At 45.3% G+C, this 12017-nt stretch overlaps 1 protein-coding gene across 5 annotated transcripts in view; it reads left to right on the forward strand.

Moving 5' to 3' along the window:
- The window catches only part of DRP2 (dystrophin related protein 2), a 53989-nt gene that overhangs the window by 24668 nt on the left and 17304 nt on the right, over positions 1–12017 (forward strand). For all 5 annotated transcript variants that reach the window (XM_005673764.3, XM_013986299.2, XM_005673763.3 and 2 more), the window contains 9 exons: positions 1479–1747; positions 2137–2283; positions 2809–2887; positions 5177–5237; positions 5572–5633; positions 7586–7660; positions 9392–9593; positions 9815–9900; positions 11578–11735. In XM_005673764.3, the coding sequence (XP_005673821.1) occupies positions 1479–1747; positions 2137–2283; positions 2809–2887; positions 5177–5237; positions 5572–5633; positions 7586–7660; positions 9392–9593; positions 9815–9900; positions 11578–11735 (1139 nt within the window). The remainder of the gene's footprint in view (positions 1–1478; positions 1748–2136; positions 2284–2808; positions 2888–5176; positions 5238–5571; positions 5634–7585; positions 7661–9391; positions 9594–9814; positions 9901–11577; positions 11736–12017) is intronic.

A 12017-nucleotide genomic window follows, 5' to 3' on the forward strand; every position in this document is an offset into this window, starting at 1 on the left:
AAAAGTAGTAGTATGTTCTTAAAAAATATATTGCTTTGGGGGTTCTCATTGTGGCTCAGCAAAAGCGAACCTGACCAGTATCCATGAGGATGCAGATTCAATCCCTGGCTCCACTCAGTGGGTTAAGGATCCAGTATTGCTGTGAGCTGTGGTGTAGGTTGTAGTCGAGGCTCAGATATGGCGTTGCTGTGGCTGTGGTGCAGGCTGGCAGCTGCAGCTCTGATTCAACCCCTAGACTGGGAACTTTCCTGTGCTGTGGATATGGCCCTAAAAATCAAAAACAAAAACAAGGCCAACATACTGCTTTGTTCCAACGTAGAGAGGCAGGTGACACTGCTGTAATCAACAAGCAAATAAACAACTTTTTAAAAAATCTAAAAACTTAGGTGATGACATTTGAGAATAAAGTTGATTGTGGCTCTTTGATACTCACTCTGGTGACTTCTGGCCCCCATACCTTGATAGCTCGGATCACTGTAGATCTAGGTTTAAATAAGGCAGCAGGGTGGGATTCATGGTGCTTAGGTCTGAGTGGTGGCCCAGGAAGCCCTCCTCTCCAGAAAGAGGCTTCAACCCTCTGAGATTGGCCAAGAATATCTTGAAAGGACCCTTCCTTAATGGAGCCCTTTCTCAATGCTGTTGACCCTCTCAAGTTTACCTAATACTCAATTTACTACCCAGTGGGCCTCATAGAAAAGCTCAAAAGAGCAGAACAATTATCTACTGCTGAAGGGAGGCCTAAAGGAGGAAGAGGAAACCTACAACTTAGGAACTTTGGTGGAAAAGCTGGACAAGTCACCCTAACCCCTCTTGTACTAGGTCTTCATAACATGCCTTCCTTCTTTGGAAAGAAGTGAGCAGCATATGCCAAGGCAAAATTGCATTCCAGTATCATGTGAATCAGACTCTGGATGATTTGCCTCACTATACTTCTTAAAATATTTTAAAATATTTCACTCTTTACTTTGCCCATTTTTTAAGAATATGAGAAAATCTCCATGCTATAATAAGTGGAAAACACCACTATGGTCTTTTTTTTTTTTTAGGGCTGAACACATGGCATATGGAAGTTTCCAGGCTAGGGGCAGGATCAGAGCTACAGCTTCTGGCCTACACCACAGTCACAGCAACACAGGATCCGAGCTGCCTTTGTGACCTACACCACGGCTCACGGCAACGCCAGATCCTTAACCCACTGAGCAAGACCAGGGAATGAACCTGCAACCTCATGGTTATTAGTCAGATTCGTTTCTGCTGTGCCACAATGGGAGCTCCACCAATATGGTCTCTTGATTGTGGTGGTGGATCCATGAACTTGCACATGTGATATAATCACATAGAACAAAATACACACACACACACACACACACACACACACACACACACACACACACAGACTTTACAAAGGGCTGTCTGTCTCTGTATTTCTGCTGCCCCTCTGTGTTTGGCTTGACCTGACCTTCTGCCTGCCCTTGCAGATACCTCTCCAAGACAGCGGATCCAGAATCTTAGCCGCTTTGTGTGGAAGCAGGCAACCGTGGCCAGTGAACTATGGGAGAAGCTAACAGCCCGCTGTGTGGACCAGCACCGCCATATTGAACGCACTCTGGAGCAGCTGTTGGAGATCCAAGGGGCAATGGAGGAATTAAGCACAACACTGACCCAGGCTGAGGGTGTCCGAGCCACATGGGAGCCAATTGGGGATCTCTTCATTGATTCACTCCCTGAGCACATCCAGGCTCTTAAGGTATACGGGCCCCTCCCCTGGTTACAGTGCACCCCCAGACCAGATCCTCCGCCCAGACCCTGACAGTGTTCTTGCTGCTGAGACCCAATAGTTGGCTTGGACTTCAACAGAGTCTCTCCCAGTTTCTGTGCTGGATTTGGGGGCTAGTTTAGCTGAAGTTTCCTCTGTTCTTCTGTCTTCTGTTTCTCTGGTGTTTTCTGAGAGTAGAAAAGGAAGAGATAAGGACAACGGCCACCCACACCTTAGTCTGGTTGCCCTAATAAGTAAGAACCGAGGGTGTGCTATTAAAACCAAATCTCTGGGTAAGGAGGGAGGAATTGCGATGAATGACTCATGGTTCCTCTTTCCACTTGTCTATCTGCTGTGGGACATGGGTCCTGGTTCTGCAGCTGTTCAAAGAAGAATTCTCCCCCATGAAAGATGGAGTGAAGTTGGTAAATGATCTGGCTCATCAGCTTGCCATATCTGATGTGCATTTGTCAATGGAGAATTCCCGAGCCCTGGAGCAGATCAACATCCGGTGGAAACAGCTACAGGTAGGAGAGAAGGCTGGAGTGAGGGGGAAGGCTCAGTGTAACTAGGCTGGTGGGGAACTTCTCCAGGCCCAAAAGAAGGGAAGGGGCATTGAAATGGGATCTATGTTGCAAGAGAGTTGAGAATTTGGGGCCAAAAAACAGGGTTTTCAGCCTCTAAACTGAAGGAAGTGATTCATCTCATATCCTTTCTGGAATGAGATGCTTTCAAATGTTGTAAAAATTAATATATATATGACAATTTTCTTTTTAAAGTAAAAAAAAAATCTGAGAAGGGCTTGTCTATGAGTAGGCACTCAGGGTTGACAGGGACAGATGAGAGTAACTCTGCTCTGGAATTAAGGATGCTCCTCTCTGACCTGTGCAAGTGCCATGGGAGGGCTAGGAGTTGGGTGAATGGTGGGAGGAGCTGGAACTGGAGAAGAGCCAGCCTCTGAGGGAATTCACAAAGATTGCCTGAGGCACCTGGAAAGCCCACTCTAAATGTCTGGAATGAATCCACTGACTTCCTGTGTGTTTTTTCCATAGGTGTCAGTTGGCGAGAGGCTTAAGCAGCTCCAGGATGCCCACCGGGACTTTGGGCCTGGGTCACAGCACTTCCTCTCCTGTATGTTCTAAAAACTGGACTTCACTTGGTAGAACCTCAGCCGCTTTCCAAGAGAGTCTACTGTTGTCCTTTGAGGGCCTGGTGGGAGCCCAGTATACCTTGGAGTCTAAGAATCAGTAGGATAAAGTAGCAGTGTAGTGATTAGAAGGATAAGCCTTAAGTCAAAGAGAGGTAGATCTGAGTCACAGCTCCTTGACTTTATAGCTGTGCCAGCTTGAAAAACATATCTTAACTTTTCTGAACCTCAATTTTCCTGTATATAAAAAGAAGAGGGAAATGTTATCTAGCTCATAGAGTTATGTGAATTAAATGATTTTATTTTTCTAACAGTATTTATTGATGGGCTGCTGTGGGCCAGGTATGATTCTAGGCACTGGGGTTTCATCAGTGATGAAACAGACAAAAAAATCCTTGGACTTGGAGCTTACATTCTACTGGAGGAAGCCAGACCATAAACAAATAAGTTGTATATATGTGTGTGTGTGTGTGTGTGTACACACACACACACACATATATATATTGACCATGTATAGGCCCTATATATATATATGGTCAATTTGTGACAAGTACAATGGAAAAAAGGTAAATCAGTGGAGGCGTGAATTAGGGGGTGCTGGACTTAATGGGAGATGCATTGCAATTTTGAATAGGGTGATCAGAAGAGGCATCACGGAGAGGGTGGCAATTGAGTGGAAACCACAAGGAGGTGAGGGGATGAGCCATGTGGATATCCGAGGGAAGAGCAGACTAGGCAGAAGGAACAGTTTCTAGGATCCTAAGACAGGGTCATGCCTGAGAAACTGCAAGTAGGCTGGTATAAAAGTGAGTAACAAAGTCAGAGTAGTAGCAGGAGGCCAGCACATGGAGGGCCTAGAGGGCTCTGGTAAGAACTTGGGATTTTATTTTGAATGGAATGGAGAGCCATTATAGAGGTTTGAGCAGAGGGATGACATAATCTGACTTATGTTTCAACAGAGTCACAGTGCTTGGGGGCAAGTGTAAGAGCAGGTTGCAACACTTGAGATAAGGAATGATGGTGACCCAGATCAGAGTGGTAGCAGTGGAAATGGTGGGAATGTACAGGTAGAAAAATTCGATATGCACACAAAGCATTCAGCAGTGTATCTGGCACACAGTAGGAACCCAATAAATGTTTCTTTTTTCTTTTTCTTTTTTTTTTCTTTTCTTGCTGAGGCATATGAAGGTTCCCAGGCTAGGGGTCCAATCGGAGCTACAGCTGCCGGCCTATGCCATGGCCGCAGTGACATCAGATTCAAGTCACATCTGCGACCTATAGCTCACAGCGACGCTGGATCCTTGACCCACTGAATGAGGCCAGGGATCAGACCCGTAACCTCATGGTTCCTAGTCTGATTAGTTTCTGCTGTGCCACGACAGGAACTACAGGAACCCAATAAATGTTAATGGCATTAGAACTATTGAATTATAATCACTGGCCTGCAGCTGTACTCACAGAGGGCTCTCACACCGAGGGAAACTGCAATGGGGAGGTAGGCCAATGACTGAGTTTCTCTTGGAAGATCTGGAGGTTAAAAACATGGAGCCAAGAGAGGAATCCTTTTCCATAGTTCCTCACCAGAGAGGAATGGGCAGTCCCATGCCCCATTGTCACACAGGACTAAGAAACTTGACCTTCTCTGGGGAGTGCTTTGAGCCCCATGAGAAATTAGGGCCCACTTCATATCTACAGCAGCACACCAGCTGCCTGAGCTGAACATATAAAATGGCAGCCTGCTCAGGGAGAAGACCAGCAGGATGGCCAAGGCCAGATATTCCTGTTCATGCCTTTGTCATGTCTCTAGCACTTAAGGGTATTGGTGACAAACTTTTCTCCTTCCCTCACCCTAACATCAGGGAGAGAAGCGCATTCATTAGAAGCGTTTGCCCCAGAGTTCCTGTTATGGCTCAGCAGGTTAAGAACCCGATGTGGTCTTTGTGAGGATGCAGGTTCAATCCCTAGCCCCACTCAGTGGATTAAGGATCTGATGTTGCCCTGGGCTGCAATGAGATCTGGTGTGGCTATGGTACAGTCCGGCAGCTGCAGCTCCAATTCAACCCCTAGCCTAGGAACTTCCATATCCTGCAGGTGTGACCCTAAAAAGAAAAAAAGAAATGTTTGCCCCATTCTTGGCAGCTGTTAAGAGCTGGCAATAAGAGTCAGGCATCCCCTTTTGGGCTATTTCTCTGGGAGGATAGAACAGAGGAGTTACTGGGGGCATGGAGAGCATTAGTGGCCAGCTTCTTTCTCTTTCTTTTCTCTCTCACCAGCCTCTGTTCAAGTGCCCTGGGAAAGAGCAATTTCACCCAATAAAGTTCCCTACTACATCAAGTGAGTGGGCATCTGAATCAGAAACGGGTCAGTCACCTGCCCACCCTGTCCCCTGTCCTTCGCCTGTCTTTTTTTTTTTTTTTTCCTACCGATCACTCTCATCCTGTTTCTGTGGGGATTCCTCCATCCAGTCCAGTGTTTTCTCCTACTCATCTCAAGAACTCAAGACTCTACGTGGGTAAAGGTGAACCTTGTGCTTTGGGATCTTCAGGGTTCACTCTCAGACCTGCTGCTTCTTGCATACAACTTATCACTGAGTGATATACTTGTGTGTGTGGGGATGTGGAGCAGGGGGTGGTATGGACCTTGGCGCTATTGATGCTTTTGTTTGTAGTCACCAGGCTCAGACCACATGCTGGGACCATCCCAAGATGACTGAATTATACCAAACCCTAGGTAAGAATTCAAGGTTCCTGTATAGGGTGGGGATCTATACACTTGCCTTTGACCTATAAGAATAGAAGGCAGCAGTATTCTATTCTATTCAGTTGGCTCTTTGAGTGTGTGTGTGTGTGTGTGTGTGTGTGTGTGTGTGTGTGTGTCTATATAACAACATAAGCATTTTATTTTTCATTAAGCTTCTTAGTTTCTTAGTATCACAATGGAATGATGAGAAAACAAGAACAACAACAAAACACCCCATGAGTCTGCAAATCTCTGACTATATACATACCATAACCTTTATCCATTCATCTGTCAGTAGGCATTTAGGTTGTTTTTATGTCTTGGCTATTGTAAATAATGCTGTGATGACCATAGGCGTGCATATATCTTTTTTGAATTAGTGTTTGCTTATCCTTTGAGTAAATACCCAGAAGTGGGATAGCTGGATACACACACACACACACACACACACACACACACACACACCACACAATAGAACACTACTCAGCCATAAAAAAGATGAAATATTGCCATTTGTGACAACACGGATGGACCTTGAAGATATTGTGCTAAGTGACATATGTCAGATGGAGAAAGACAAATACTCATATGTGGAATATAAAAAAAAATGGATAAACAAAAAAACGAACAAACCAAGTAAAAACAAACTCATGAGAACAGGGTAGTGATTATAAGAGAGGGAGGCATGGGGGAGGGTGAAATGGGTAAAGGGGATCAACTGTATGTTGACAAATGGAAATTAAGTTTTTGGTGGTGAGCACACAGTGGTGTATACAGAAATAGAAATAAAACATTGTGCACATGAAACATATAATGTTACAAACCAATGTTATCTCAGTAAGAAATAAATTAAGGAGTTTCTTGGTGGCCTAACAGTTGAGAAATTGGCATTGTCACTGCTGTGGCTTGGGTTTGATCCCTGGTCTAGGAACTTCCACATGCCTCTGATGCAGCCAAAAAAAAAAAAAAAAAAAGAATAGAAGGGCATCCCATTCAACAAGCAGGTGAGGGTAGAAGTGAGTCCTTGTCCTTTTTCCAGCATCCTTCCTTCCTTTCCTCTCTGCATCTCCTTCAACTGGAAGCTCTATACTCCCCTTAAATGATTTTACCATCACATTAAGGCATCATGCTTATAGGTGTGAACTAGATCTGCTTGGAAAGACACTATCCAGGTGATGATGAGTGTGACTCTTGTGTGCTTCATCTTTGGCTTCTAAAAGAGGCTCATTATTTTTTTTTTTGTCTTTTTTTTTGCCATTTCTTGGGCCGCTCCCCGCGGCATATGGGCGTTCCCAGGCTAGGGGTCAAATCGGAGCTCTAGCCAATGGCCTACACCAGAGCCGCAGCAACGCGGGATCCGAGCCGCGTCTGCAACCTACACCACAGCTCACAGCAACGCCGGATCGTTAACCCACTGAGCAAGGGCAGGGATCAAACCCGCAACCTCATGGTTCTTAGTCGGATTCATTAACCACTGCGCCACGACGGGAACTCCCTGGCTCATTATTATGTTGTAAATTTTACCCATGTTGATGCATGTGATCAATATGCATGTTCATTCATTTTCATTGCTGTGGAGTGTTCCATTGTATATGCCACAGTTTCCTTATCCGTTCCACTGTTGATGGACATCTGGGTCCTTTCTAATTTGGAGCTAACAAAATCAGGGCTGCTTGGTGAAAAAAAGTGTGACAATCATTGCTCCAGGATATATAGTTGGCTGGGTTGTAGAATATATGGATGTTCAGTTTTACTAGGTAATATCAAGGTGTTTTCCAAGGTGATGGTATCGGTTTACACTTCCACCAGCCATTCTCGTTCATCCATTTCTGTGCTGACACTTGTTATTGTCAGACTTTTATATTTTGCTGTAACATGGTATCTTGTTGTGGTTTTAATTTGAATTTCCCTGATCTGAGTGGATTTCTTTCTATTCTTTGCAGCTGATCTGAACAACATTAAGTTCTCAGCTTACCGCACTGCCATGAAACTCCGCAGAGTCCAGAAGGCATTGCGTCGTAAGTCTCCTGTCGCACTTCATCCCACTCCTAATCTTCCTCATATGTTGGCTGTTTCTCACTTTCATTCCCCCTTGGCCAGAGTTGTTGATTGGCTTGATAGGGACTCTCCAAACACTAGGATATGCTGGCTGTGGACATCTGATCTTTCCAGGGCCCTTCTATTCTCCCCAACCCCCAGACTTGTTTCCAAATTACCCCACAGTTTTCCTGTTCCTTGACCCTTCTTCCCTGCCCAACATGGATAATGAAGCAACTGTTTTATGGCAAGAAGTATCTCAAACAGAAACAGATCATGGACATGGAGGATATACTTGTGTTTGCTAGGGGGGAAGGAGAGGGAGTGGGATGGACTGGGAGTTTGGGATTAGTAGATGCAAACTGTTGCATTTGGAGTGGATAAGCAATGAGATCCTGCTGTATAGCACAGGGAACTATATCCAATCACTTGTGATGGAACAGGATGGAGGATAATGTGAGAAAAAGAATATATATATATATATATATATATATATATATATATATATATGTATATATATAACTGAATCACTTTGCTGTACCACAGAAATTGGCAGAATGTTTTAAATCAACTATAATAAAAAAAATGAAGTATCTCAGCAAATGGTTTGGAGCCACTGGAGGCTTGTGTTCTTTCACCATCTTGGGATTTTTGGACGTAGCAGCAGAACTATTAAAGCAAATGTCAGTGGTTAGGGGATAACCTGTCTATAGATATAATATGCCTTCTGTCTTTTATCAGAGACATTGTCCATTCACTCTTCCTGGCTCAGATGTATCTGGCTAGGTTGATAAGTAAAAAGTCCTCATAAGGAGGTCCTGTTGTGGCTCCACAGGTTAAGGGTGTGATGTTGTCTTTGTGAGGATGCAGATTCAATCTCTGGCCTTGCTCAGTGGATTAAGGATCCGGCGTTGCTGCAAGCTGCAGCTTTGGTTGCAAATGTGGCTCAGATCCAGTGTTGCCATTGCTGTGGTGTAGGAAGCAGCTGCAGCTCCTATTCAACTCCTAGCCCAAGAATATCCATATGCTGCAGGTGCAACCCTACAAAAAAATTTTTTTAAAAAGTCCCCCTGAGATATATCACATTTACCTAGGCATACCTGAGCCTTCATAACCAGTGTCTAAGTTCTGAGATTAAGGCTCACAAACCTATTTGCAGTTGAAAAGCATGTAAAGACAGAAAAACTTGAACATGTTATTTGACCCTGGGAGTTTACCCAAATCCCACCATCTTCTTGAAACTGATGTCAAAGAACATACAGGTTTAGAAACATTTTTTTTTGTTTGTTTGTTTGTCTTTTGTCCTTTTAGGGCTGCACCCATGGCATATGGACCTTCCCAGGTTAGGGGTCTAATCAGAGCTGTAGCCGCCGACCTACACCACAGCTCATGGCAACACTTGATCCTTAACCCACTGAGCAGGGCCAGGGATCAAACCTGCAACCTCATGGTTCCTAGTCGGATTCGTTTCCACTGTGCCACGACAGGAACTCCCCGGTTTAGAAACATTTTGAGTTGATTTAGGGGGCCCTTTGTTGCCTTCTCCCTGCTTTGGTTGAGGGTCTTGGTAAAGAGCAAGCTTGTTTCATACTTAGAAATGGTTAGTCTGGAGACTGAGTCAAATTAGGTGATGCTGGTGGCCAGATCTCCTTGTCTAGTCCCTGAGGTTCTAGTTTTGGCTGTACTTTCTCCTTCTCTCCTTTATTTCCCAGTGGACCTGGTAACCCTAACCACAGCCCTGGAGATCTTCAATGAGCATGATCTGCAAGCCAGTGAGCATGTGATGGATGTGGTGGAGGTCATCCACTGCCTGACTGCCTTATATGAACGGCTGGAAGAAGAAAGAGGCATCCTGGTCAACGTGCCACTCTGTGTGGACATGAGCCTCAACTGGCTCCTGAATGTTTTTGATAGGTAGGGGCTTGAGGTCTTAGCAGCCTCCAGGAGGAAATTCAGTGGGGCGCCTGGAATGGGTGTAGCGGGAAGGGGTTGTTCCTATGGTGGACTTGGACTCAGCTCAGCTTGGGACATGGTTGTCACAGAACCCTGCCGGGTTCAACCCTGTGAGGGAAATGACTGCCAAATGTTAACCCTTTACAGATAGTCATGTTGTCAGTCTCTTCTTTTAAACCTAGTGGTCGCAGTGGAAAGATGCGGGCATTGTCCTTTAAGACTGGCATTGCATGCCTGTGTGGCACAGAAGTGAAGGAAAAACTGCAGTGTGAGTATAACTCCAAAGTTTGGGTGGAGGGAGGAGGTGTGGTGGGAGGATGAAGGGGGTAAGATAAACAGAAGGTCAGTCTGATGACTCAGCAGAGGGCTACTCTGGCTACCTTGTAATGCTTCCTGGTCCAGATTATTGCAAAGAATCCATAGCAGCCCAAGGCCAAGATGGGTCTAAGGCCTGGTATTAGTCCCCCTGTCCCTCCCAGGGCATTGGTTTCTTCTGATCCGGTGTAATGACTTGATGACAATCTGAGTTGGCATCCTGGGATCCCCAGGACCTGGACTTTCTAGTTCCATTTCCCTGTGGCCTATCAGGCTTAGCCCTCTCCCAGTCTGAAGCTCAAGCCATGTGACATATTCTTCTGGAGACTGACCCCCGTGAAAATGCAGGCTATGTGCAATAACTCCCATTGTCTGGGTGGTGGACATTAGGTAATTTGGTAGGTGTTAACCTCTCTGGTGTACAGAGCCTTTGCTATCTCCTTCATCCTCCCTCTTTTGTACACATTTTGCATCTTTCTGCAGCAGCATCATTAGTTGTCAAGTGCTTAATGTGTGCTGACTGCTATGCTAAATGTGGTGAGTACAAGGTCCAATTAGACATGGTCCCTGCCTCAAGTGGTTTCAAGTCCAGAGGAGGAGACAGAAGTACACAGAAAGCATTTTTTTAGAGTGCTAATTAGAATAATCTGAATGGCAGAGGATATGTGTTATATCAGCTCACAGGAGAGGGATGACAGCAGTATAAGAAAACTCTCCAAAGAAGAAGACTTTAAAAAGCATGTTCCTAGCTATGACATAATTTACTTCTCCCAATGGTCCTTTGAGATGGGATAGACAGTGATGATTTAGTCTCAATTTACAAGTAAGGAAACTGCAGCATAGAGAGGTTCCTGACTTACCCAAGGTTTTACCGGCTACTCAATAATGGATCCAGAACTAAAACCCAGGCCCTCTGCCTTCTACTTTTGTTGATTTCCTGGGCCCTGGTGAGGTATGAAGCAGATAGGCAAGAACTTCTGGAGGAGGTTTTCTAAGGTTGGGGTGGGATGGGGAAGTTCCCACAAAGGCAGATGTAGCCCATATTCAAATGTAAATACCAGAATCTGTTCCACAGTCATTTAGAACTAATTCTCCGATGATTGACTGTGTCAAATTATCTCCTCTTTTTGGATTATCCATGACAGTGTTTCTTTCCATTTGTGCGGATAACCACGAGATTACTGCAGTATCAGACTACATGGGCTATATGAACAGAAAGGGATAGGACAGACCAACTGAGACTCATATTCAGGCACCATTGAACCCCCCACCCCTTCGTCTCGCTTCTCAAGAATCTTTTTTCCCAGCAGTGTCACATCTGTGTCTGACACTACTCTCACACACAGCTCGCCATCTGTATTCCCCCCCTTGATTCCCCTCTCTTTCTGATACTCTCCTTCCTTGTGTCTCTCTCACTTTTTTCTCTTTGCACCCAGAGAATGCTGTTTTTTAGAACTTCTGGGCTTCTAGGAGGTAATGGATGGACCTTTAGGTATTCTAGTTGCCAACATCATTAGTTAAGTCGATGTGCTTTGCTCTTTCCCTGTCTTCTTTTTCTGCTCCTTCTCCTCTCACCATTCTCTGGCCATTTGTGGATCGGGGTTGGCCATGACTTCCGTGGGACCAGCAGACCTCTTCAGCCAAGTGGCCAACTCAGGCAGTCAGTGTGACCAACGCCACCTTGGTGTCCTGCTTCATGAGGCCATTCAGGTGCCCCGTCAGCTGGGGGAAGTAGCAGCCTTTGGCGGCAGCAACGTGGAGCCCAGTGTCCGTAGTTGCTTCCGTTTTGTGAGTATGGAATAAGGGAGGGAGGAAAGGAAAGGAAGGAGGGAGGGTGGGCAGAAGGGAGGACAAGAACTAGGGTTTTGATCTGAAGTACTCAGGGGTAGGGAAGTTTGTTGGGCTGGAATAAGAGGGCAGAGAGTTCTCTGAGCTTCTAGGGTCCAATTCCTTCGGGGAGGACCAACTAGGACACAGTTGAAAGTGGACATTTCTGAAGAACAGGACTGGCTGTTTCTCCACCTCCCTAGAGGACTGTCATTCTAGGAATGAAACACTTTGGGCCTCAGA

The sequence above is a fragment of the Sus scrofa genome, chromosome X, assembly GCF_000003025.6.
Source record: "Sus scrofa isolate TJ Tabasco breed Duroc chromosome X, Sscrofa11.1, whole genome shotgun sequence".
Taxonomy (NCBI): Eukaryota; Metazoa; Chordata; class Mammalia; order Artiodactyla; family Suidae; genus Sus; species Sus scrofa.